Source organism: Akebia trifoliata, unplaced genomic scaffold, assembly GCF_017979445.1.
Source record: "Akebia trifoliata isolate Shusen 1 unplaced genomic scaffold, ASM1797944v1 Contig00056, whole genome shotgun sequence".
In the NCBI taxonomy this organism is placed as follows: Eukaryota; Viridiplantae; Streptophyta; class Magnoliopsida; order Ranunculales; family Lardizabalaceae; genus Akebia; species Akebia trifoliata.
In genome coordinates, this window is record NW_028236812.1 from 27,194 (window position 1) to 52,403 (window position 25,210).

Below are 25,210 nucleotides of genomic sequence, written 5' to 3' on the forward strand. Positions count from 1 at the left end.
ACGATTAGACCTACAGGCTTTGAACAGCCCTACGATTAGCCTCCAAGCCTCAAACAGCCCTGCGACAGCAGCAACCATTGATTAACAGCCCTGCGATCCGACCTACAGGCTTTGAACACCCTACGATCAGCCTCCAAGCCTCGAATAGCCTTGCGACAGCAGTAGTCAGCGGTTGGGAGACTTGCGATCAGCCTATAGCCTCTTTATTGCCTTGTGATCTTTTTTACAGTAGTTCTAAGGTTGTCTCTGTGACATACGACAACCAATGGAGCCTCGACAACAATAGAAATTTTTTTTAGTGACTATCTTTAACAGCAATAGTATGAAATATATGTTCTTTGACCTTGCTGGAGCCTCAACAGCAATAGAAATTTTTTTTGTGACTATCTTCAACAGCAAGGGACTTCGATAGCAATCTATTGTGATTTTTTCTGGTGTTGCCGACATCAATCAGTATGATTATTTGACATTCGACAATACTTATACGGGATATCTTCCTTCAATCCAAATTTTCTATCTATTCATAGTGTATAATGACCTCAACTCACGAGACTAAGGACTTTACCACCACTCTTGGGGCTAATTTCTCTGTCCAGCGTATCACCAATGCTTTACTAGATGGTCATAACTTTCAGAGCTGGTCTCGGTCTATACGGCTTTATTTGGGTAGTCGAGGAAAATCTGGTTGGTTGTTAGGCAGTATTCCTAAGCCACTCCCCACTGATCCTAAATTTGAACAATGGGAAATCGATAATTGTATTATTCTTGGTTGGTTATTCAATTCCATAGAGCAACGCATTTATACTATGTTTATGTATCATGAGACTGTCTCCTCTTTGTGGTTAGCTTTCACTCAGACATATGCACATGCTCGTAATGACTCTAGGATTTATGAACTTTATCGGGATATTGCTCAAGCTACCCAAGGAAATCAGAGTGTTGCAGATTATTTTGGATTCCTTCAGTCCCGTTGGGAGGAGCTCTTGCACTATGAGTCTATGGCTGAGTTATCTGTAGAGGCAGCCAGGTATGTGGTCAAGAGGATTGCTCGACATCAAACATACAAGTTCCTCATGGGTTTACGCCTTGAGTTTGAGGCACTACGGGCCCAAATCCTTAATACCACTCATCTACCTTCATTATTTAAGACATTTGCGACTATTGATAGTGATAAGCGTCGTCGCCGTGTCAATCCCTCTCAGACTTAGTCTTCTGTCACTATCTCCGCTCTAGATATAGATCAGATCCCTCTTGCAGCCAATTCGAGTTATTCTAATTTCCGTACTCAAGGATCCGGGAATCGAGGTCGTGGGAGCCGTGGGCGTGGTAAAGGAAGTGGTCTTACATGTAGTCATTGTGGAAAGATTGGCCATGAGAAGGCCTGTTGTTTTCAGCTCTATCCCCACTTGTTGAGATCTTCTAAGGGGCAATCCCGTGCCACTGTTGTGGAATCAACCTCTGTTGATCATGTTTTTCTTGGTACTATTAATTTGCAACACCTTCAGACACAGATTACATCTATTGTACGATATCAGCTCTAGGCTCAGACTCCCTCATCCTCGACAGTCGCATCTGTTACCACTCTTCCAGGTACCTCTTCTGCATGTCATGCCACTCAGTCTGGTTCTGCTCCTCTAACCTGGGTCATTGATTCTGGTGCCTCTAATCACATGACTGGTGAGTCTAATCATTTTATTTTTTTTTATTTTCCTATTACTCATAAGGAGGTTCGTCTTGCTGATGGGTCTCTTACCCTTGTTCACAGTAAGGGTATTATATCTCTAACCCCCGGTTTTCCTCTTGATTATGTTCTTCATGTTCCACACTTATCTCTTAACCTTATGTCTGTAAGTAGTATTACAAAATCGCTTAATTGTTCTTTAACATTTTTTCCTATTCACTGTGTCTTTCAGGACCTGACTTCGAGGAGAATTTTTGGCAAGGGATATGAGAGGGATGGGCTGTACCTGTTTGAAGTTCCACCTACTGCTGCTCTAGCTTCCATGTTCCTACTAATTGGAAATCATACTTTTTCTTTTCAAACTTTAGACTTATGGCATGCTCGCTTAGGACATGCTAATTTTCAACACTTATATTTATTATTTCCTACTTTAAAACAATCTTGTAGTGGACACAAATTTCAGTCCTCTGTGTGTGAACTTTCTAACACGCGTACCTCTTATATTCCTCACATGCATAGAGTTAATGTTATTTTTGATTTGGTTCATTCTGATGTGTGGGGGCCTTTCCCTGTTACTGCTTTTAATGGTCATAGATATTATGTTACATTTATTGATGACTATTCTCGTTGTACTTTGGTTTATTTAATGCGTTCTCGTTCTGAGGTACTACCTATTTTTGTTAATTTTCTTAAAATGATTCAAACTCAATACAACATTACCGTCAAATCTCTTCGAACAGATAATGGCGGGAAATATATTTCTGATGGGATTCGCTCCCATCTCCATGAGTGTGGTATGCTTCATCAATTAACCTGTCCCTACACTCTTGAGCAAAACGGGGTGGCGGAACGTAAGAATCGTCATCTCATGAACATCATCCTTTGCCTTCTGCGAGGGATGCATATTCCCAAGTCATATTGGAATATGATAGTTCTTACTGCTGCTTTCCTCCTGAATCGTGTTCCGAGCCGCACTTTAGGGGAACAGGTGTCTCTTCATGTTCTTCGACCTGATAGCACTCTCTTCCCTATTACACCTAGAGTTTTTGGGTGTACTTACTTTGTTCAAGATAGAACTCTTCATCACACAAAATTAGATGACAAAACTACCCGTTGTGTCTTCTTGAGTTACTCTTCTATGTCAAAGGGGTATTGGTGCTATGATCCCCTCTCTCATCGTATTATTCATTCCCTAGATGTCACTTTTTTTTAAATGTTCCATATTTTTGCATTTCATCTTCGTTGCAGGATTCTTCTCCTTTACAGGATTCTTTTCCAATAGTGCTACCAACTCCAATTTTTTCTTTATCTTCATCTTCGTCGCCGTCGTTACAAGTTTACTCTCGTCGCCCTCTCCCCTCTCAGACTTTGCCTACCTCCTTCTTGGATTCAGGTATATCTTCTTCTACATTTACACCTATTCCTTCTATTTCTGATTCTCACTTACCTATTGTACTTCGCAAATGTAAGCGAGGGTGTGTTACTGATCACCCTCTCGTTTGTTTCTTATCAGAGTCTTTCTCCGTCCTATCATGCCTATCTTGTCACCACAGACTCTATTCGGGTTCCTCGATTTGTATCTGAGCCTTTACGTGATCCTATGTGGACTAGAGCTATGGCTACTGAGATGGATGCATTACAAAAGAATCACACCTGGGATCTGATTTCTCTTCCTTCTGGGGAGCGAACTGTTGGTTGTAAATGGGTTTTCATAGTCAAGTATCTTGCAGATGGTACTGTTGATCGCTACAAGGCTCGACTTGTCGCTAAGAGATTTACGCAGACTCTAGGAAAGGACTTTGGAGTCACATTTGTCCCTGTATCCAAATTGTCTACTGTTTATTTACTTATCTCTTTAGCTGCTTGTCATTCATGGCATCTTCACCAGTTTGATGTGAAGAATGCCTTTCTAAATGATGATCTGAAAGAAGTCATTTATATGGATCCCCCTCCTGGATTTCGTCTTCAAGGGAAGTATTCTGGAAAAGTATGTCGCCTTCTTAAATCTCTATATGGCCTAAAACAATCTCCGTGAGCCTGGTTTCAATGTTTCTCTGAGGTCATTTTATTTATGGGGTTTTTTAAATGCCACTCTGACCATACTTGCTTTATTTGACGAAGAGTAGATAGCTGCAATACCATTTTCTTGGTTTATGTAGATGATATTATAGTAACTGGAGATAATACACAATGGATTGACATGGTTAAGAGGCAGTTGGGTAGTGCTTTTGAGGTTAAGGACTTAGGTCCCTTCAAGTACTTTTTAAGGTTAGAGATAACGCGCTCACGCCATGGTATTTCGTTATCTCAACGTAAATACACATTGGATCTTCTTCAAGACACCGGTATGCTTGGTTGTTGTCCTACCTCTTCCCCAATGGATCATAATCATCGTCTTCATGCTGAATCTGGGAAACTTTTATCTGATCCCTCATCTTACCAGAGACTTGTAGGCCATTTGATTTATCTGACTAGCATTAGACCGGATTTGACCTTCGCAGTTAGTGTAGTCAGTCAGTTTATGCATGCTCCGCGTACCTCTCATCTTGATGCCGTATATCGTATCCTTCGCTACTTGAAGTCTCGTCCAGGTCTAGCCTTATTTTATTCATCTATTGCTCAGCCACATCTGTCATGTTTCACTGATGTCGATTATACGGGTTCTCTTACAGATAGGAGATCTACATCTGATTTCTGTACTTTCTATGACGATAATCTTATCTCGTGGAAAAGTAAGAAACAGAGTGTGGTTTCTCGTTCTGCTGCTGAAGCTGAGTATCGTGCTATGGACCTTGGCACATGTGAGATTCTTTGGCTTAGATCTTTGCTAACAGAGTTGGGATTTCCTACTGTTGGTTCCTCCTCACTGTTCTGTGACAATAAGTCTGTTATCATGCTTGCATCTGACTCAGTCCTTCACAAAAGAACTAAGCACATTGAGGTTGATGTTTACTTTCTCAGGGAGAAAGTTTGATCTAGTGTACTTAAGACAATCTTTGTTTCTTTTTCAGATCAACTAGCCGATATGCTTACAAAGTCTGTTGGACCTTCTGTCATAAACTCTCATCTCACCAAGCTGGGCCTAGTTGATATATTTGCTCCAACTTGAGGGGGAGTATTGGAAATATTAGAATAGATAGTTAGTTTTAGTTTGATTTATATGGTTTTATTTATGTTATTTTTTCTATGTAAGGGCATTTATGTCCATTCTTTCTTATGGGTTATAAATATTTACCAAGCTCTTATTATGAGACTTGATTTTCTCTTCTAAAATTCTTCTTACCCCTTTAGTGGTGTTAGTTTGTTTAGGTAGTATTATAGATTTTTGTTTTGAGGGTTAGGAATTTTGTTAGAGTAAGGAATTTTTGTATAATCGTGTATATAAACTTCTTCTTTCGCACTCTTATTTTCGTATGTTATTAGATGTATATAGGTTTCCGCTAGTATTATATTTTGTATGTATATATGCAGGATAATGTATGTCGTTTATCAGGTGCAGGTTGAATGCTTTGGAATGCTAACATAAACAGAAGAGACCATGCCGAAATTTCGAGGTACCACCTAATCTCTCGAGATCTGACATGGGGTTTTGTGTTAACGTTTAGCGGGGCGCCACAGTGGTATTGGATTGGATTGTTAATTTGTTAATCTATTTGAGCTCAACTATTCTTATTAAGTTTTAAAATCTTATTGATTTAGTAAGTGAAGTGGTAATCTCTAACATATCTATAAAAGAGAAACACGTTCCTTATTTACTTAGATTTCAAATCTTACTAAGTGGTTGTTGAACTTAAATGAATTACGAGTTGACAATCCATATCATGACACTCTAAATTTCATGGAAAAAACTCAGATTCAATAATAATAATAATATTAATAATAACTAAAATCCTCTTCCCACACCTCCACACATGTCACATAAGCCACCATTCAAGGTAGTGGGATATCTCTTTTTTGAACTTGATTCAAGAAAATAATGTTTGGAGGCTTAATTCAAGGTTTTGAAAATGGATTCTTATTGAACTAACAAAGAACCCTCAAATTTAAAAGTTAAATTTAATAGTAGAAGATAACATTCTTAAGTAATTTCTTTTTCTTTTCAAAGTTCATAGATTTTTATCCTCAGCAACCCTGTGACATTGGATCATATTTTTGAATGAATTTCAAATATTACTAAGACTGATTAGACTTATTATGTATAATATATGATACATCATTGAGTCCAGATTGTATGGAACCATGGTGGAGGGTTGAAATCCTCCTACCACACCTAAGCACAGGTCACATAAGCCACTATCCAACGTATTAATACCTGTTATATCTCCTTTTAAAAATATTGAATTATGGTTTAAGTTGCATGTATTGAGGCGTGGGAAGGTGCATAGGATTGGGATTTTACATCATTAATAAATCTATAAAATCAAGATAAATTTATCAGGTAATTATATTCTTATTAAGAGACTCCCTTGAATATTTTACAACTCCAAAAGAACCTTACTTTATCAAGTTGTTACTCAACAAAATTTGAAGTACATTCACATCATTTTTAAAAGATTAAATACCTATAATACATCTATTTTTTTAAATTAATTAATATTTATTATATCATCTCACCTCTTAAATGTCAATTCTCCCTACTAAAATCATGGATAAAACTTCAAAATATATATATATATATATATATATATATATATATATAATTTTTTTTTTAATTTTAATTTTATTTATTTATTTATTTTTTAAATCTGAATTTTACCATGAAATTTAGAGAGTTATAGTACGGAGTTATATTAAATTAAATTAAATAATTTCCTAAGGTTTTAATAATTTCATTTTCATGTAATATTAATTTAATAATTTTCATTAACATAACTTTGACCAAAGTTATATCAAATGAAAATTTTCATTATTACTTATGACGCTTTTACTAACACGACTCTCATTAATTTAATGTATTACTTATCTTGAGATTTATATCACTATAAATCAATATACTTTAATACCATAAAGAGTTTCTCGTGAGAGTTTCTTTTATTAAAATCCTAATTTTTTCTTATTAAAAATTTTCAATCATAAAACGAGTTGTACATATTGAAACTTTGAAAAGTATTTTATACTTTTACTAAAATTTTAATTCTCTTTCATATAAAATTCTTCACTCAAATTGTCAAAATTAAAGTAGTTTTTTTTTTTTGTTTTTTTAAATCTGTGAAACCCTAAATAAAATTTTATTTTGTCTAAGTTTGTCAATCCAATTCTTTTTCTTGATCTGAATGGTTTGAATTTTTCTAATTTTTTATTTTTATTTTTAAGTACAGTAAATTCTTCACAATAAAGAAGTACAAAAAGAGAGTAAATTATCAATTTAACCGACACATTTTTATTAAATAATATAATATTCATATTTATTTATTTTTAATATTTATTATGTATTCACGTGCAAAGCACATGCATTTTACTGGTGTATTATAAAAGTAAATTTGAACCAATAGTACTAGTTCAGTAGTGCCGAATAATTAATAATATTTCATTACCATAAAAAAAAAAAAAACTATCTCTTTTATTTTAAACATTTAAAAAAACGAAAATTTTGGTTTCTCTTCTAACTTTTACCCCTGAAGAAATTGCAACCAAAACTTTTCGTTTATGAATATTAAAATAATATAAAGATGCCTTCAATATGTCGAATGATGAGATACATTGTATCATTCCTAGTGAATGAGTAATGTGATTTTTTCTACAAGGGTTTGGGTAATTGTTTGGGCCAAATTGAATTAGGCGAGCCTGGGCCGAGTTACGTGGAATATGAGTTGAGCATGGTTAGAATAATTCAATCCGACCTTAATTCAGGTTGAGCTTGAATTGCGCTGAATCTGAATTCAAGATTATAAAATAATATATAAATATTTTTTAGATTAATAATATATTTTATTTTTTAATTTAACCCAACCAAAACTACTTAGTTTGGTTCAATTTGAGTTTAGAAACTCATAATCGGACTGAGTTTGGGATAATGAAGTCAGGCTCAATATTGGGGTGAGGGCTCTGCCACTTTAGTTGAGCTTGGTATACCCACCCAGCACGCTTAAGTTGCAACCATACATATTAAAAAAAAAAAAAAAAACTTATAATTATAGGGAAAACAATAAATAAATATTTAATGAAAAAAACATGATTTATGTGGTTTGACCGAGTTTGCCCCAACAGATGAGAGATGAGCTAGTTTGATTTCATGTTGAGAATGAAAGCAGCCAACAAAAGGTTTTATCTTCGTTTTGGTCAGGCGATAGCAGTAGCTGTCTTGATTTGGTCCTGCGACAGCAGTGGCTGTCTTGATTTGGTCCTGGAATCTTCGTTTTGATCTTTCGACAACCCTAATAATAGCTTCAAATTTACCCTGCGATAGCAGTCGATGCCTTGATCTGGTCCTGCGATAGTTCTAAGGTCCTGTGATTGGTCTGTTAGACTTTGTGGAGCGAATACGACACTCTTCTTAGGTCCTTGCGTCCTCACTGGAACCTGGTGACAGCAGTGGATATATATATATATATATTTTTTTTTGGGTGGTCTTTAATTTAAGTCTTATAATTACAAGAGCAGGCTTAGAAATTTTAAATAATTTCTTCCCTTCAAACCAAAACAATGTCTTGGGAACAAGGAATTACACCTTTTGCTGCTACAGTCTTTGGGTCTAACTCTTCAGTTGAACGTATTACCACTGCTTTCTCGATGGTCGGAACTGACTTTATTTTGATGGCAATGTGCAAAAGTGCAGAAACTCATTGCCTATGATCTCATTTAGAAGGGGATCCTGGCTTAGATGGTGGCAAAAATCCTCCACTATTTACGGACATTCTCAACATGGTTTGTGGTTGTATGGATAATTCGTCATCTGATAGGTAAATCTCTATTTATCTTCGTCTGTGTTTGTCAAGCTTGTAAATACTCGTAACTTTACTGAAATGCATACGGAAATTTTAGGATAAGACGTTTAGGATCGGTGGGAATGATTGTTTAACCCCAGGGAGTGAGTTTTTTTTTCCTTTATCATTGGTTAAAAATAGTAAAATACTGGGAAGACAATGTTAAAATAAATGTTAATAAATGATGATTAATATTTATTTAAAATTGATTCAAATAAAATTAATTTGGTTTATTTTAAAAAATGATATTTTGAAAGTTACTTTATGGTTGGTTTACTTTTTGTTAAAAGAAAAGTAAGTAATTTTTAAAAAGAGCATTTCTATTGGTTGATAACTTTTCACATGGATTGGAATTTGTAAAAGTTCTTTTGGCTCCTTTTTTCAAATTTTCATAAATCCCACATTGCTTTTTAAAATGTTTTGGAGGGATTTTTAAACCTATATATAAGAACCTATTCTCAACTCTTTCTTCATTCCAAAGACTCTCTCCTTGAGAGCTCCTAATGGCTTCAAGCTATATGGAAATTTAATAATTCTTTTTTATTTTATTTTATTTTATTTATATATATATATATATATATATATATATATATATATATATATATATAGATATAGATATAAAATAGAAAGAAAGAAAAGAAAGAGAGAGAGAGAGAGAAAAATAAATATTTAATAGGGCCGTCCAATTTTGGATAGGCACCCAGGCCGAACCGAAAGGTGTCGAAGGGGCTTAAGGGTGCTTAACGGATTCCTTGATCCGAATAGGTACCTAGTGGTTCCAATGGGTTTCATACCTATTGAGATTCAAAATCATTTACGAATAGGTGTGATTTTTAAATTGATATATTTATGGAGATCATTTCTTTTAAAAATATATAACTAATTTTAAGAAAATTTCTACAAAAAAGAGGCATTCGTGTATCCGAGATTCTGAGTGACAGATTTTCTCAAAATAGTGCAAATTTTGAGGAAATATACAGTTGTGTTAGAACTGGGCTCTGTTGTATCCTGAAGACAAGTTCGCCAGCAACCCATCTGCATCTTCGTGTTTAATCGGAGTGGGGGCGTCTGTTGTCTATAAGACAACGTAGATTACTACGTGCCTCAGAGCAATACAATTTAAGTTCAAATTCTATTATTTTTCTAACACAAGACTTTACAGAAAATTTTCATAGCTAAGTATAAGTTAAAGACCACAATTTTTTCCTCAATAACTAATAGATTAAGGTAAGACGGCCAAAATTAAAAGGTTAGAAAGTGAATTTCTATATATGTTGTGTTTGGAATACATCACTGGAAATGATAATGATTAACAGACTTTAACATGATAATCTGTTTTCACTTAATTCATAAGGATATAATTTTTTTTTTCTGGTTTTCATTTGAATTTGTGGATGACTAAGGTGATCAATTATGCATGGCGTACTACAAAGACTTCTCTGTATTTATAAAAAAAAATATGATTTCAATTTATATGCACATAAGAACTCTAAAATCACAAACAGAGATAAGGAATCTTTTTTTTTGAAAGGTACAATTTCTATTTAGTAGAAAATAAATAATATGGAGGTCGAGGTAACCATTGTGATACATAAAGATGTTGATAAGAATACTAATTAGCTCTCTGGCTTACAAATTGCATCCCATCTAAAAAACAAAATTTCAAAAATACTCTCTTGAACTCCCCAACAGCGTGCACCAAAAGAATACAATTCCCAAAATGGTGATAATTATTTCTTGCAGTGATTCTTCTTCCCTTGAGAAAGTTGGTTGCTTCTCTCCTTTCACAAGTCCCAACAAACAACAAATGGGAGTAAATGCCGGAGTATTCTTTCTCCCCCTTGAAAGGCACGACTTTGCCAACTCTCAAAAAGCAACTGAATCTGATTAAGGGAAATAAATGAAGTAATGAAATAGTGATGTCAAATGAGACCATAAAAAATGTGTAACCATACAATGGATTAGGATGTTATCTACCAACTCCCCAGAAGACTTGCACAAATGATGAAAAATGACTGAAATAACGCCATGTCTAGTAAGATTATCTATGACTAAATTTTGTTTGTATCCATGGGCCAGATGAAAGAGAAGACTTTTGAAGGCTCATCAGAAAAGAAGACGATGACTATTGAAGGATATTTTTTTTGCTCCAAATTGCTACCACGGGAAATTTCCGTTGCCTAGGGACATGCACTAGAAAACCTTGTCCATATATTGTGTTTTACTATCATGTGTTTTCTATATTTCATTACTGCATACAAATTAAGGTTTTTATGCATGTTTGCTTAATAGAATGCATAATTGTTGTTTTATGGCTAAGTGGTCGTGAATAGCATACTGCAGCATATTTTATATACAATAGTAATTAAAGAGGGAATTAGTGCACTATACATTTTTGATTGTTCAACATGATCTCCGTGTGAACCCATCATAATATACTAGAATATAGTTATATAATGCAATATACGTTTGAGCTAAATAACTATGGTGATCCATGTTCCAATGCAGTACATGGTGAACCTTTGCTGGGAGTGATAAGAATATGCTATAACATTGCTCTTAACAGGTAGTTGTTTACGTCCATTTTAGGTCTATTTGATTTAGATTGAAACTATAACTTCTGATTTGTAAATTGGTTTGGATGTTTAGCAAAAGTCAGATAAATCAGGCAACGTCAAAGGCAATGTTGACCCAAATGATCAGCATCATATTCAGGCGAATGGAATCTGATCAGGTATGGCATCCTAGTTCCTCCATTTCTTGATGTTTAGTGCAAGTCTGGAAAACTTGAAACTTGTTCAACTCAACTACCCACCCAAAACATGCTTCAGCTGAACTGTTTGGATTGGCCATGTCAGACTTGGCTTGAAAAAATCCTAGCCTCTGCCAACAGTTTTGAGTACCATTCCATAGAACCTTTTATCCAAAAAATAAGTGGTGAAGCAGAATGGGCTGAGAACCCTAAATTGAAGAGATTCTTTCTGCAGCTGGAGGTCAGCTGCCAAGCTGCAGATGATCTATGATTGACAGCTAAATAGTGGAAACTGGAAAGATGCTCCCTGGATGGAGATTCTACAAATACAGGGTTGTCTAATTAAGAGAATATATGTTGAGTCTTTGAGTCATGATGTGATCACCCATTGTTGGGTGTCTGGGCACTTTAAAAGCCTGGCCAGCTAATCTTTGAACAGGTTCAACAACTGAATTGACTTGGCTTCGGCTGAGTTGATGCAGAGCTTTCGAACTATGGTTGGGTGTTTGTTGGCCTATCTGCAAAAGACAAGAAACCTTAACAAGTCATTTCCATTGTGTTCCAGAACATCAACCATGTCACACAGAGTATTCAGGATTCTCTTCCATCCTCTGGTAGACCTGCTCATACAGAAACCACTGCAGCAGCTGATGGTTCAAACTCAAAAGGTGGAGAAATTGGCTTGGATGACCAAAATGAGGAAGGCATCATTCTTGGAGACGCACTTTCCATGAACCAAGATAAAGATACGCCTCTTGAATCTGTTGAAGAACTTCAGAATCTGGCTGGTGGTGCTGATATCAAGGTACTTCCAGTTTCAGATCATTGTTGAGAGTGCATTTGAAAATGTAGAGCAGGGTAGGAACCTACTATATGTTCCCTCTCCCTTCTTCCCCTTGTACTCATCAATAGTCACCATATATTGATTATAATTGTCATTTTCAAGCTCTTGTACATTCTCCTAACGCCAAAAGGCATTTGCAGTTATCTTGGAACATTTTGATCAGGTTGTTGGAGACTGCTTTATGGATTGTGTCATCTGTCTTATTGGATTTGCCAATAATAAAAGCTCTCACCGGATAAGTTTGAAGGCTATTGCTCTCCTGAGTGTATGTGAAGATCACCTTGCAGAGGTTTGTTTTTGCATTAGATGTTTAATGTTGTCTACGTCATTTCCTTATTAGAAACCAATGCTATTTTTCTTGCATTGCTAATTCATTCTACGTTCCTATTGCTTTTATTTGTTGTTGTAATCTTGTAATTTGTTAAAGGTTGACTTGTAATGACCTGAAAATCCTAAAATGTATCTCGAGGAAAGAATTTTAGATCCGTGCATTGATTTAAAAGTTATCAAATCCTCGAGTTTCGCGTTAGATATTTTACAATAGGTAAATGACACCTTAGAGACGTAATTTGAGGAAACCGATCATATTAGATTCGTGTCGAAAAATCACCCGAAATAGAGTATAAGTTTGTCCAATTCGGCATTTGGGAAAAATAATTCCAAAATGACAAGTATGTCCCAACTTAAGTGATATAAATATCTAAATTCTATTAGAAAAATCAGATTTTTCTTATTCTCCTCTCCAAACAAATCTCAACCATTTTCCTTCAATATTTGAAACTCAGATCTACACCAAACGAGAACGATCCGAGCTTAGGCGCAAGAAGGAAAGTTGTTCCTCTCGCCGAGGGTTACGCGTGGACGCAAAGAAATCCGATTTTCGCCGGAAGAAAATTTTGGAGATTGGCCGGAGGCGATTTTAAAGTTCGTTCAACCGTTGAAAATAGCTTGATGTAGGTTGCCTTCCCTTCTACCTTCTAGTTATGCGATAATTTCATAGAAAATCCATATGATTGTTGATAAATCGATTATTTCATTAAGTTTATACATATTTGAACGATTTGAATCATGTTTACATGCTTATTATGATTGGTTTTAGTTCATTTGATGTAATATAAGCATTTTATAGTTAATATGATATTTGGATCGATTTTGGTCGAGTTTCGACGAAAAATCAGCAATTCGGAAAAGTATCCGAATGTTGAGTTTGGTTCTAATTTGTTTTGTGTTGCTTCCATATAGTATGTATACCCATTTCCTACATTTATTTCATTAAAACTAATTAAGTATTACTTTAAGTTCTTTAATAAATAAATAAATAGTTCGTTTTCAATTTCGACTTTGAAAAAAATTATTTTCAACACTTAGTTAAATTTTCATAGATTTTCAGCTTATGGTTTTATCTTTGTTTTCGAGTCTCTCGACTCAACCAAAACCATCGAATGGAATTGGTTGATGCTTTATGGATTTCGAATTACTTTAAAAGTAAAATTACTTTAATAGATATGTAGGAAATTAGATGATAGATTGATCGATTTAATTGATGGATGGATAGAGAGAACGTATGTTCTCGACTGATTGATGGGACAGTGCCTCCAGTTCTACGTAGTGGCCATGCCACGTAAAACGTGATAGATAGATAGAGGGATGAGATGGTTGATGGATGGAAATGACAGATAACTGTCACTGGAGGGCACTACCAGACTTTGTTTGTATTTTCGATTAAAAGAAATGATATATTATATACAAAATAAATTATTTTGTTTACCAGTAAAGGTTTGTAGAAAACCCATAAAGAGTGACGCGTTGCTGTGTATCCGGAAGCGACGAGTCAATCTAGGATAACACTAGATGTCATATGCTCTTCGGTAGTATGGGATACCTTAGAGCATATTACAGCTTATGAAATCCGGGAATTTCTCCTACTTATTTTCTGGGGAACGTTGTGTGTAAAGGCGGTCTCTGTATAGTGTAGAGATAGGCGGGGTTCACATGCATTGCCTCTTGATAGGCTTCGACGCGAGGGGTCTCCTGGGCTAGTTAGTGATCACTTTTAGTCTGTAGTCGTCAAACGGTCGACCTCACCGTTAGTTGAACTCAGTATTGGGTTCTTGGTCAACGGCCAGTCTGAGCCGGATAAATGGTCATCCAACCGTGGTATGCTAGACCGGCCACAAAATCAGATTATAACGATGGGATTCCACATCGGAGGTTAAGTTTGGAATATCGTATTGCCATAGCCGAGGCGGTTATATCGGCGTGTTCCTCTGCTCTCTTATCGATTACACCGCCGTGTTTTTATTATGTATCTTTTTCTTATTTTGTAATGATTGATAGATGTTTTCATTTAAAAGATGCATATGTTACTTTAAATGATAGAAATGATAGGTTGAAATTATTAACTGTTTATTGAATATGCTTAGACATTTATCGTATGTTACATTATGAAAAACTTACATTATTTAACTGTTCAACTGATTACTCGTGCATGTATGACTCGTTGTTAGAACGGCGTTCATCCTGCTGAGTAACATTCCCCTGTTACTCACCCTATCCTTCCCCTTTCAGATTATTCAACTTTTGAAGAACCGTTCTTTGAGGAGTCTTTTGAGGAGGTCCTCGAGGAGGATCAGATTGATGTCTTGCCGCCGCCATGTCTTTGAGGACTAGTAGAGGATCTTAGCGGTTTTGGTTGTAGATAAGAAACATGGTAGTTTAGAAATTTTTGTAACCTGATGAATTATGAGATTAAAGATCTTGACTTATATCAGTGTTTGTCGATTTCTTCTGTTTACTCTAGACTCTCGTATAGATGTTAGTTAAATGTTTATTCCGCTGCGTATATTTTCTTTTCATAAGTATTATTATTTATGAATGTTCTGTCAGATTGTGTGATTGATTACCTCACACCTCGAGATTCTAACCGATGAATCATAGGGATTCGTGTTGGGATTTCGGGGCGTGACAGCGTGGTATCAGAGCTCAATATTAGTTCCGGATGGGACGAGAGCTCTTCTGTGTCTAGAAGTCTGTTAGAGTCTAGATTGGAGATAGGATTAGGAATAATAGGAAATTCCTTAAGGATATGAAGTATGAGACAATAGTTATTTGATGAATTAATGGACTAAGTAGTATTAAATGGAATATGTTTGAATGCATAAATGCTTGATGTGTAATTAGTACTCTGCCTAAAGTTTGATGAAATGTCTTTTGGATTTGGAGAAATTATAAAGATTGTTCAATTGCAGATTTGATTAGATGGCAGGCAGAGGTAGGCCAGGCAAGAGGTCCCAACCCACAGATGCAGGGACATCTGAGGCTAGACAACCAACAGAGATGGAATTGATGATGCAAGCCATAACTGCGATGTCTCAGAACCAGGAAAGAATACAAGAAAGGCAGATGAAAATGATAGAAGATCAGGCAGTCTTGATGAGACAGTTGACTGGGATGATAGGGGGCCAGAACCAGTCAGGTGCACATATGCCTGAGGTTGCTCCAGAGCACACCCCTGACTCCACACCTGATCAGAGTATACCCCCACCTCCACCAGCACAGGTACCGAGACATGTGCAGTTGGTGCGACCACCATATCAGGGTCTTGCGGGTGCTCTTTTGAGAGAGTATAGGAGTATGAGGCCACCCAGCTTTGATGGAGTTGCGGACCCCGTAATGGCAGAAGAATGGTTGGAGGAGTCTGATAAATACTTGTGCACTATGGAGTGTTCAGACACTCAGAAGGTTCTATGTGCCTCTTTTATGCTTCAGAGGGGTGCAGCACATTGGTGGACTTCGGTGAAAGACAACCAACCGGAGATTCAGACAACTGGACGATCTTTCAGAAAATGTTCTTAGAGAAGTATGTTCCCGCTAGCTCCCGGGACAGAAAGAGGATGGAGTTTGATAGGTTGGCACAGGGTAACATGTCCGTGGACCAGTATGAGTCCCGCTTTACCCAATTGGCTCGTTATGCTCCCGAGCTGATTTCCACCAACCAGATGAAAGCAGAGAAGTTTGTTAGAGGGTTGAAAGTCACTTTCAGGAGTAGGATGGCAGCCTTCGAGGTTACTAGCTACTCCGAAGTGGTCACAAGAGCCCAAAGGCTAGAGCGGGCAGATGAGGTCATTCACGAGCAGAGTGTTGGGATGAGGACGGTACCCCCACCAGCCAAGAGACAGATGATTTACAGGCCCAGTAGTTCAGGGCAGCAGTGGACCAGCCAACCACAGGGTCAGAGCAGTTTCCGACCCCCAGTATCTACAGGCCAGTTTCCACAGAGGACAGTAGCACCAGTGCAGGGCAGGGGTCAGGCTACTCGTTCGCAGAGTCAGATGACTAGAGGCCAGGGACAGACTTCGAGGCCTCAGGTTCAGACTGCTAGACCTCCACTACCGTCGCAGAGGGCACCTACGGGTCAGGCCAGTAGAGAGCCGGTTAGATGTTATGAGTGTGGAGAGTTGGGACATCTGAGGAGACAGTGCCCCAAAATCCCCCAGCAGACCCGTGATTCGATGACTCAGGCTAGGGTCTATGCTATGACGCAAGCTGACGCTACAGCTTCAGAGGATGTGGTGGAAGGTATAATTATGTTATATAACTGTTTAGCACATGTATTGATGGATTCAGGTTCCACACATTCATTTGTATCTTCTAGCATGGTAGAAAAGTTAGAACTTTCTACAACAGACACCAATAGGACACTTTCGTTGATGACTCCCCTGGGAAACAAAACAATGCCACATCGAGTGTGTAACTCGTGCATTCTCAAGATAGGAGATAGTTCATTTGAACTGAACTTGATAGTCTTAGAACTTCGAGATTTCGACATCATCTTAGGCATGGACTGGTTAGCTGCATACCATGCGGTTATAGATTGTTATGCCAAGACAGTTAAGTTTGGTGTGCCGGGACAGCCAGAGTTCAAATTCAAGTTTAAGGGAATTCGGAATCGTGTAATCCGAGTGATAGAACCATCTAGGAATGGGACTGATTGGGATAGTTTGTATAGCATGAATACTACCGTTAGTGAGATGAATGAAGAGTCACTAAAGGTGGAAGCAATCCGAATAGTATGCGACTATTCCGATGTCTTTCCTGCAGAGTTACCTGGGTTACCCCCAATCAGGAAGATTGACTTCTCAATCGAACTGATTCCAGGAACTAGACCCATATCGATTCCACCTTATCGAATGGCCCCAGCAGAAATGAAGGAGCTAAAAAGTCAATTGGAAGAGTTGACAGGTTTGGGTTTCATTCGTCCGAGCAGCTCGCCTTGGGGTGCTCCAGTTTTGTTCGTAAAGAAGAAGGATGGGTCAATGAGATTATGCATTGACTATCGAAAACTGAACCAAGTGACGATAAAGAACAAGTATCCGCTCCCCAGGATTGATGATCTGTTTGATCAACTAAGAGGTGCCAAGTACTTCTCAAAAATTGATCTAAGATCGGGATACCACCAGTTGAGGATCAAAGAGGAGGATGTTTCGAAGACAGCATTCCGAACTCGGTTAGGGCACTTTGAGTACCTAGTAATGCCATTCGGTTTGACTAATGCACCTGCGGTGTTTATGGATCTCATGCAGCGAGTGTTTTGGGATTTCTTGAATGTCTTCATTATCGTCTTCATTGACGATATCTTGATCTATTCGAAGACGGAATTTGAGCATGAGGATCATTTGAATGTCACACTTCACAGGTTGCGCCAAGAGAAGTTGTATGCTAAATTCTCTAAGTGCGAATTCTGGTTAGATGAAGTGAAGTTCTTGGGTCATGTGGTTTCCAAGAATGGGATATCGGTGGACCCTTCGAAGATTGAAGCGGTTATGAACTGGCAGAGGCCTACTACAGTTACTGAGATCAGGAGTTTTCTTGGACTTGCGGGATACTACCGTAGGTTTGTAGAAGGCTTCTCGAAGATAGCTTCGTCATTAACGAAGTTAACTCAGAAAGGGGTCAAGTTTGAATGGACCGATAGTTGCGAAACAGCATTCCAGGAGTTGAAGACTCGACTAACCACGGCACCCGTTTTGATAGTCCCTAAGCCAGGAGAGAAATATATCATTTATGCTGATGCTTCTCATACGGGACTTGGGTGTGTATTAATGCAGGTTGGTCAGGTAATTGCTTACGCATCGAGACAGTTGAAGATCCACGAGAAGAACTATCCGACCCATGATTTAGAGTTGGCGGCTATAGTGCACGCACTCAAGGTTTGGAGACACTATTTGTATGGGGAGACCTTTGAAGTGTATTCAGATCACAAGAGTCTCAAGTATTTATTCTCGCAGAAGGAATTAAATATGAGGCAGAGGCGATGGATGGAGTATCTGAAAGACTATGACTTTACATTGCATTACCATCCTGGTAAGGCTAATGTAGTAGCAGATGCGTTGAGTCGTAAGAAAGATGGGGTGTTTGCTCACATAAGGATTGAGGAATGGAAAATGTTAGAAACTGCAACCGCTTACGCATTCAACATTCCCTGAAACAGATGATGAGCAAAAATCCTATGTGGCTCACATGAGAGTACAACCCCAGATTGTTGAAAGGGTTATTGAAGCGCAGAAGATTGATACGGAATTGGAAGGGTACCAGGAGAAAGCAGAGGACTTTGGTGAGCAGAATTGGAGAATTCATGATGATGGTAGTATACGGTTCAAGAGTAGACTTTGGGTTCCTCACGACGCCTTGTGAGGAAGGACATAATGGATGAAGCCCATAAGTCGCATTTTTCTATTCATCCAAGGAGTACCAAGATGTATCAGGACATGAAAAGAAATTTTTGGTGGCCAGGAATGAAAAAGCACATTGCCCAGTATGTGAGTCGTTGTATGATATGTCAGCAAGTAAAAGCTGAGCATAGGAGACCTGCAGGGTTATTGCAACCACTTCCTATTCCAGAATGGAAATGGGAGCACGTGACTATGGATTTTTTTAGTGGGTTGCCGAAGACCAGTGATGGGATTGATGCTGTATGGGTGGTTGTAGATAGACTTACTAAGTGGTGTTTGTTTGTGCTATTTTTACAGTGCTTATTGCTGAAAAAAATTAAATTCAGCATTTCTTTTGTCAAAATAGCACGTTTGTTTACTCGTGCTTATTGCTGAAAATAAGTGAAAAAAATTCAGCACTATTTTTGATGCTGAAAAAAAGTGCTGAAGCGGTAAGCACTTCGTTGTTTCACACGGACAAGTATGCCCTTTGTTTTTTTTAACATGGACAAGTATCCCTTATTCTTAAAAGGATATTAACTCTTATATCCCATGGATAAGTATATAACATACCCCACAAATTAATAACCCACACCATAGCTAAATTATTTTTGTCTTATATGGGTTAAAAAGTTTTGGAATGAGTTGATTTTTGTGGGATGATCTCTACAATGAGGAGATCATCTGCACAAAAATCAACACTCTTGAAACTTCTAACTCTATCAAAATAAGTTCAAGAACCGTTAATTGTCCCTTTTAAAAAAAAAAAAAACTATTTTTAACGAGTTAGAAGTTTAAAATAGACTGATTTTTGGATGGGATGATCTCTAGACCATATAGACCATCCTCACTAAAAATTTGCTCATTCCAAACTTTAACCCATATAAAACAAAACAAAAAAGGGCTATAATGTGGGTTGTCCTTATTATTCTAAGGTGCTTTTATAATTACACATCCTTCATTTCCATCGAAAATTATTCATCCAAAATTAAGTTCTTTTAAAGTTGATTTCAATTTTAGTGACTTGTATGACATTATTATTTTTAATTTGAAATTTGTGGGTTTTTATAAATAGAAATTATTATTTATAAATTGAAGATTATTTGAGTATTATTTATTATTTAAAAATAAATTGTATTTTAATTTTATAAGAAATAATATATTTTATTGTGTTTGATAATAAATAAGCATTTGAAACATGTAAAACAATGTATAATATGATTGTAAGGGTAACAAAGACAATTTATCAGTTTCAACAATGTGTAACAAACATGATTCAACATCTAAACAAACAACTTTTTCAGCACTTAAATTCAGCGCTTATAAGTTTCAGCGCTTAATGCTATTCAGCACTTATTTTTTTCAGTTTAACAAACAACACCTAAGTCTGCTCATTTTCTACCTATCAGATGACTTACACTGTGGATAAGCTGAGCAGGATTTATGTATCAGAGATTGTGAAGTTACATGGAGTCCCAGTTTCTATTGTATCTGATAGGGATCCACGTTTTACATCTCAATTCTGGCAGAGTTTTCAAGTTGCATTTGGTACGAAGTTGAAGATGAGTACAGCATTCCACCCACAGACTGATGGGCAGTCAGAACGTGTTATTCAGATATTGGAAGACATGTTGAGGGCTTGTGTACTAGATTTTGGAGGTAACTGGAAGAATCACTTGGTAATAGCTGATTTGCCTATAACAATAGTTACCAATCTAGTATAGGCATGGCACCGTTTGAAGCGTTATATGGCAGACCATGCAGATCGCTAAATTGTTGGGTAGAAGTCGGAGATAGTATTCTGTTGGGACCCGACATCGTCTTGGAGACTACTGAGAAGATTAAGACAGTTCGAGAAAGGTTGCGGGTAGCACAGAGCAGGCAGAAAAGTTATGCAGATCATCGTCGACGACCATTAGAGTTCGTGATCGGTGATTTTGTATTCTTGAAGGTTTTCTCCTAGAAGAGGAATCAGTAGGTTTGGGATTAAGGGTAAACTAAAGCCGAGGTATGTAGGACCGTTTGAGATCATAGACAGAGTTGGCACGGTTGCATACAAGTTGGCTTTACCTGCTCAGTTAGAAAGGGTTCATAACGTATTTCATATATCGATGTTGAGAAAGTATGAACCGGACCCATCCCACGTTATTGACTGGCAGTCCTTCAATCTAGAGGAAGACATATCATATGAAGAGGGGCCAGTACAGATTCTTTACCGTAAAGAGAAAATGTTGAGGTCACGAGCTATTCCGTTGGTTAAGGTGCTTTGGAGACATCACAATGTCGAGGAAGCGACTGGGAGAAAGAAACGGAGATGCGTGCTCAATTTCTAGAATTATTCTTCGATTGAGGTATGTTTAATTTCGAGGACGAAATTCTTATTAAGGGGAGGAGGATGTAATGACCTGAAAATCCTAAAATGTATCTCGAGGAAAGATTTTAGATCTGTGCATTGATTTAAAAGTTATCAAATCCTCGAGTTTCGCGTTAGATATTTTACAATAGGTAAATGACACCTTAGAGACGTAATTTGAGGAAACCGATCATATTCGTGTCGAAAAATCACCCGAAATAGAGTATAAGTTTGTCCAATTCGGCATTTGGGAAAAATAATTCCCAAAATGACAAGTATGTCCCAACTTAAGTGATATAATATCTAAATTTTTTAGAAAAAATATGTCCCAACTTAAGTGATATAAATATCTAAATTTTATTAGAAAAATCAGATTTTTCTTATTCTCCTCTCTAAACAAATCTCAACCATTTTCCTTCAATATTTGAAACTCAGATCTACGCCAAACGAGAACGATTCGAGCTTAGGCGCAAGAAGGAAAGTTGTTCCTCTCGCCAAGGGTTACGCGTGGACGCAAAGAAATCCGATTTTCGCCGGAAGAAAATTTTGGAGATTGGCCGGAGGCGATTTTAAAGTTCGTTCAACCGTTGAAAATAGCTTGATGTAGGTTGCCTTCCCTTCTACCTTCTAGTTATGCGATAATTTCATAGAAAATCCATATGATTGTTGATAAATCAATTATTTCATTAAGTTTATACATATTTGAACGATTTGAATCATGTTTACATGCTTAGTTATGATTGGTTTTAGTTCATTTGATGTAATATAAGCATTTTATAGTTAATATGATATTTGGATCGAGTTTGGTCGAGTTTCGACGAAAAATCAGCAATTCGGAAAAGTATCTGAATGGTGAGTTTGGTTCTAATTTGTTTTGTATTGCTTCCATATAGTATGTATACCCATTTCCTACATTTATTTCATTAAAACTAATTAAGTATTACTTTAAGTTCTTTAATAAATAAATAAATAGTTCGTTTTCAATTTCGACTTTGAAAAAAATTATTTTTCAACACTTAGTTAATTTTCATAGATTTTCAGCTTATGGTTTTATCTTTGTTTTCGAGTCTCTCGACTCAACCAAAACCATCGAATGGAATTGGTTGATGCTTTATGGATTTCGAATTACTTAAAAGTAAAATTACTTTAATAGATATGTAGGAAATTAGATGATAGATTGATCGATTTAATTGATGGATGGATAGAGAGAACGTATGTTCTCGACTGATTGATGGGACAGTGCCTCCAGTTTTACGTAGTGGCCATGCCACGTAAAACGTGATAGATAGATAGAGGGATGAGATGGTTGATGGATGGAATGACAGATAACTGTCACTGGAAGGCACTACCAGACTTTGTTTGTATTTTCGATTAAAAGAAATGATATATATTATACAAAATAAATTATTTTGTTTACCAGTAAAGGTTTGTAGAAAACCCATAAAGAGTGACGCGTTGCTGTGTATCCGGAAGCGACGAGTCAATCTAGGATAACACTAGATGTCATATGCTCTTCGGTAGTATGGAATACCTTAGAGCATATTACAGCTTATGAAATCCGGGAATTTCTCCTACTTATTTTCTGGGGAACGTTGTGTGTAAAGACGGTCTCTGTATAGTGTAGAGATAGGCGGGGTTCACATGCATTGCCTCTTGATAGGCTTCGACGCGAGGGGTCTCTTGGGCTAGTTAGTGATCACTTTTAGTCTGTAGTCGTCAAACGGTCGACCTCACCGTTAGTTGAACTCAATATTGGGTTCTTGGTCAACGGCCAGTTTGAGCCGGATAAATGGTCATCCAACCGTGGTATGCTAGACCGGCCACAAAATCAGATTATAACGATGGGATTCTACATCGGAGGTTAAGTTTGGAATATCGTATTGCCATTGCCGAGGCGGTTATATCGGCGTGTTCCTCTGCTCTCTTATCGATTACACCGCCGTGTTTTTATTATGTATCTTTTTCTTATTTTGTAATGATTGATAGATGTTTTCATTTAAAAGATGCATATGCTACTTTAAATGATAGAAATGATAGGTTGAAATTATTTAACTGTTTATTGAATATGCTTAGACATTTATCGTATGTTACATTATGAAAAACTTACATTATTTAACTGTTCAACTGATTACTCGTGCATGTATGACTCGTTGTTAGAACGGCGTTCATCCTGCTGAGTAACATTCCCCTGTTACTCACCCTATCCTTCCCCTTTCAGATTATTCAACTTTTGAAGAACCGTTCTTTGAGGAGTCTTTTGAGGAGGTCCTTGAGGAGGATCAGATTGATGTCTTGCCGCCGCCATGTCTTTGAGGACTAGTAGAGGATCTTAGCGGTTTTGGTTGTAGATAAGAAACATGGTAGTTTAGAAATTTTTGTAACCTGATGAATTATGAGATTAAAGATCTTGACTTATATCAGTGTTTGTCGATTTCTTCTGTTACTCTAGACTCTCGTATAGATGTTAGTTAACTGTTTATTCCGCTGCGTATATTTTTCTTTTCATAAGTATTATTATTTATGAATGTTCTGTCAGATTGTGTGATTGATTACCTCACACCTCGAGATTCTAATCGATGAATCATAGGGATTCGTGTTAGGATTTCGGGGCGTGACAGACTTTATTTGCTGAGTGGATTAGTTAATAAGCCTTGAATGGATGCTGAAATGTAATCTGACCAATATTTACTTGTGTTCAAGTGAATGGACTTATTTATAGATTTGAAATGCGTGTTAGCAATGATGATTGGCTGGTAATAAGAGTGCTCTAACCCTATCTTAAAGGTGTTGCTTGCTGGTCCTCCATTCACTGGTGATTATCTGCTACATGTATAACATGGCATGTACTCTTTTTGTTGCTGATTCTCACATTTAAATAGAAAGCAACACTTATAAGTTACAATAAACAAATAGTTAAGTTTTTATTCACAATAGAAAGCTGAGGATAATTGGCTGCCCAAGTCATCTTGAATGATAGGGTTTGTCCTTTAGAAAAAAATTTGAAAGTGTAACTTTGTTGATGTACTTAACATGATCACTGTGTCAACAGAGTGCGGGATCCCACCGAACACATCTCCAGATCACCAACAAATGTTAACTTATTTCAAGGCCTACACATATAATTATTTGTTCATCAGATATGCCAATTTTTTTTATGATTATTAACCTTCCATGAGTGGTGCTTGTAATGCAGTTTACTCTTCTCTTCTTTGTTGTTCTATACCATAACCATTGAATATTTAACGCAGAATGCAAATCAAGTCAATGGTCAAGGGTTCTAACGATTTTTATTTTTTTTAATTATTTAGGTATTCACTTAATTGGGTTTAGATTTATCGTTCTATTGTTCAGGGACATTTTAGATTAGTTATATATTTTTTTTAGTTTTGAGTTGTTTTAGGGTTTTATTTTTATGTTTTTGGGCATATTTTCATGCCTTATTGGCCTATGGTCTTAGTATAATATTTAGGGGTAGTTTAGTAACTTTAATTTGTCTTATATTTAAGTTTGTTAGGGTTGAAAATTTGGAGAGAAAGTTACGAAATTTGATATTTTAGTTTGATTAGGATTCTTGGATTTATTTTCTTTATATAGATTGTATTATGATTTTTTTTTTAAGGAAGAAGATGAATGGAATAAACAAAATTACAGTTATTGTTTGGATGGTGGTGCATTCAACATGGTTGATGCCATGTAAATCATTGGGGTGATTCCAAGGTAAATATAAATTTTGTTTTTCTTTAATCTTCTTATCCTCTTATCTCTTCTCCAATCCATCTTTTCTATATGTTTTTATTTTATTTGTGAGAGATCAAGAAGCCATCAATAACCCTTTAATTCTTTCAAGAAATCAATCCATAAACTATGTTTTATTTATTTATCAAGAAATCTTGAATTCTTGATTATTGAAACCTACAAATCGTAATCCTTTCCCCTTTCCTTTAACT

General features: G+C 36.7%; 2 protein-coding genes across 7 annotated transcripts in view; both read left to right on the forward strand.

The window, feature by feature from the left end:
- The first annotated feature begins 533 nt into the window (after positions 1-533).
- Positions 534-1,208, forward strand: LOC147382068 (uncharacterized). Its single transcript, XM_086429590.1, has one exon. The coding sequence runs from the start codon at positions 534-536 to the stop codon at positions 1,206-1,208; it is 675 nt and encodes a 224-aa protein (XP_086285716.1).
- Positions 1,209-7,873: 6,665 nt separating this feature from the next.
- Positions 7,874-25,210, forward strand: part of LOC147382069 (brefeldin A-inhibited guanine nucleotide-exchange protein 5-like) — a 29,186-nt gene continuing 11,849 nt past the window's right edge. For 2 of the 6 annotated variants that reach the window (XM_086429594.1, XM_086429595.1), the window contains exons 1-5: positions 7,874-8,580; positions 11,113-11,170; positions 11,254-11,338; positions 11,922-12,161; positions 12,364-12,489. In XM_086429594.1, the coding sequence (XP_086285720.1) occupies positions 8,502-8,580; positions 11,113-11,170; positions 11,254-11,338; positions 11,922-12,161; positions 12,364-12,489 (588 nt within the window). In that variant the 5' untranslated portion in view covers positions 7,874-8,501. Of the gene's footprint in view, positions 8,581-11,112; positions 11,171-11,253; positions 11,339-11,921; positions 12,162-12,363; positions 12,490-25,210 lie in introns of those variants that run through there. The other 4 variants (XM_086429593.1, XM_086429597.1, XM_086429591.1 and 1 more) reach the window with 3 other exon arrangements.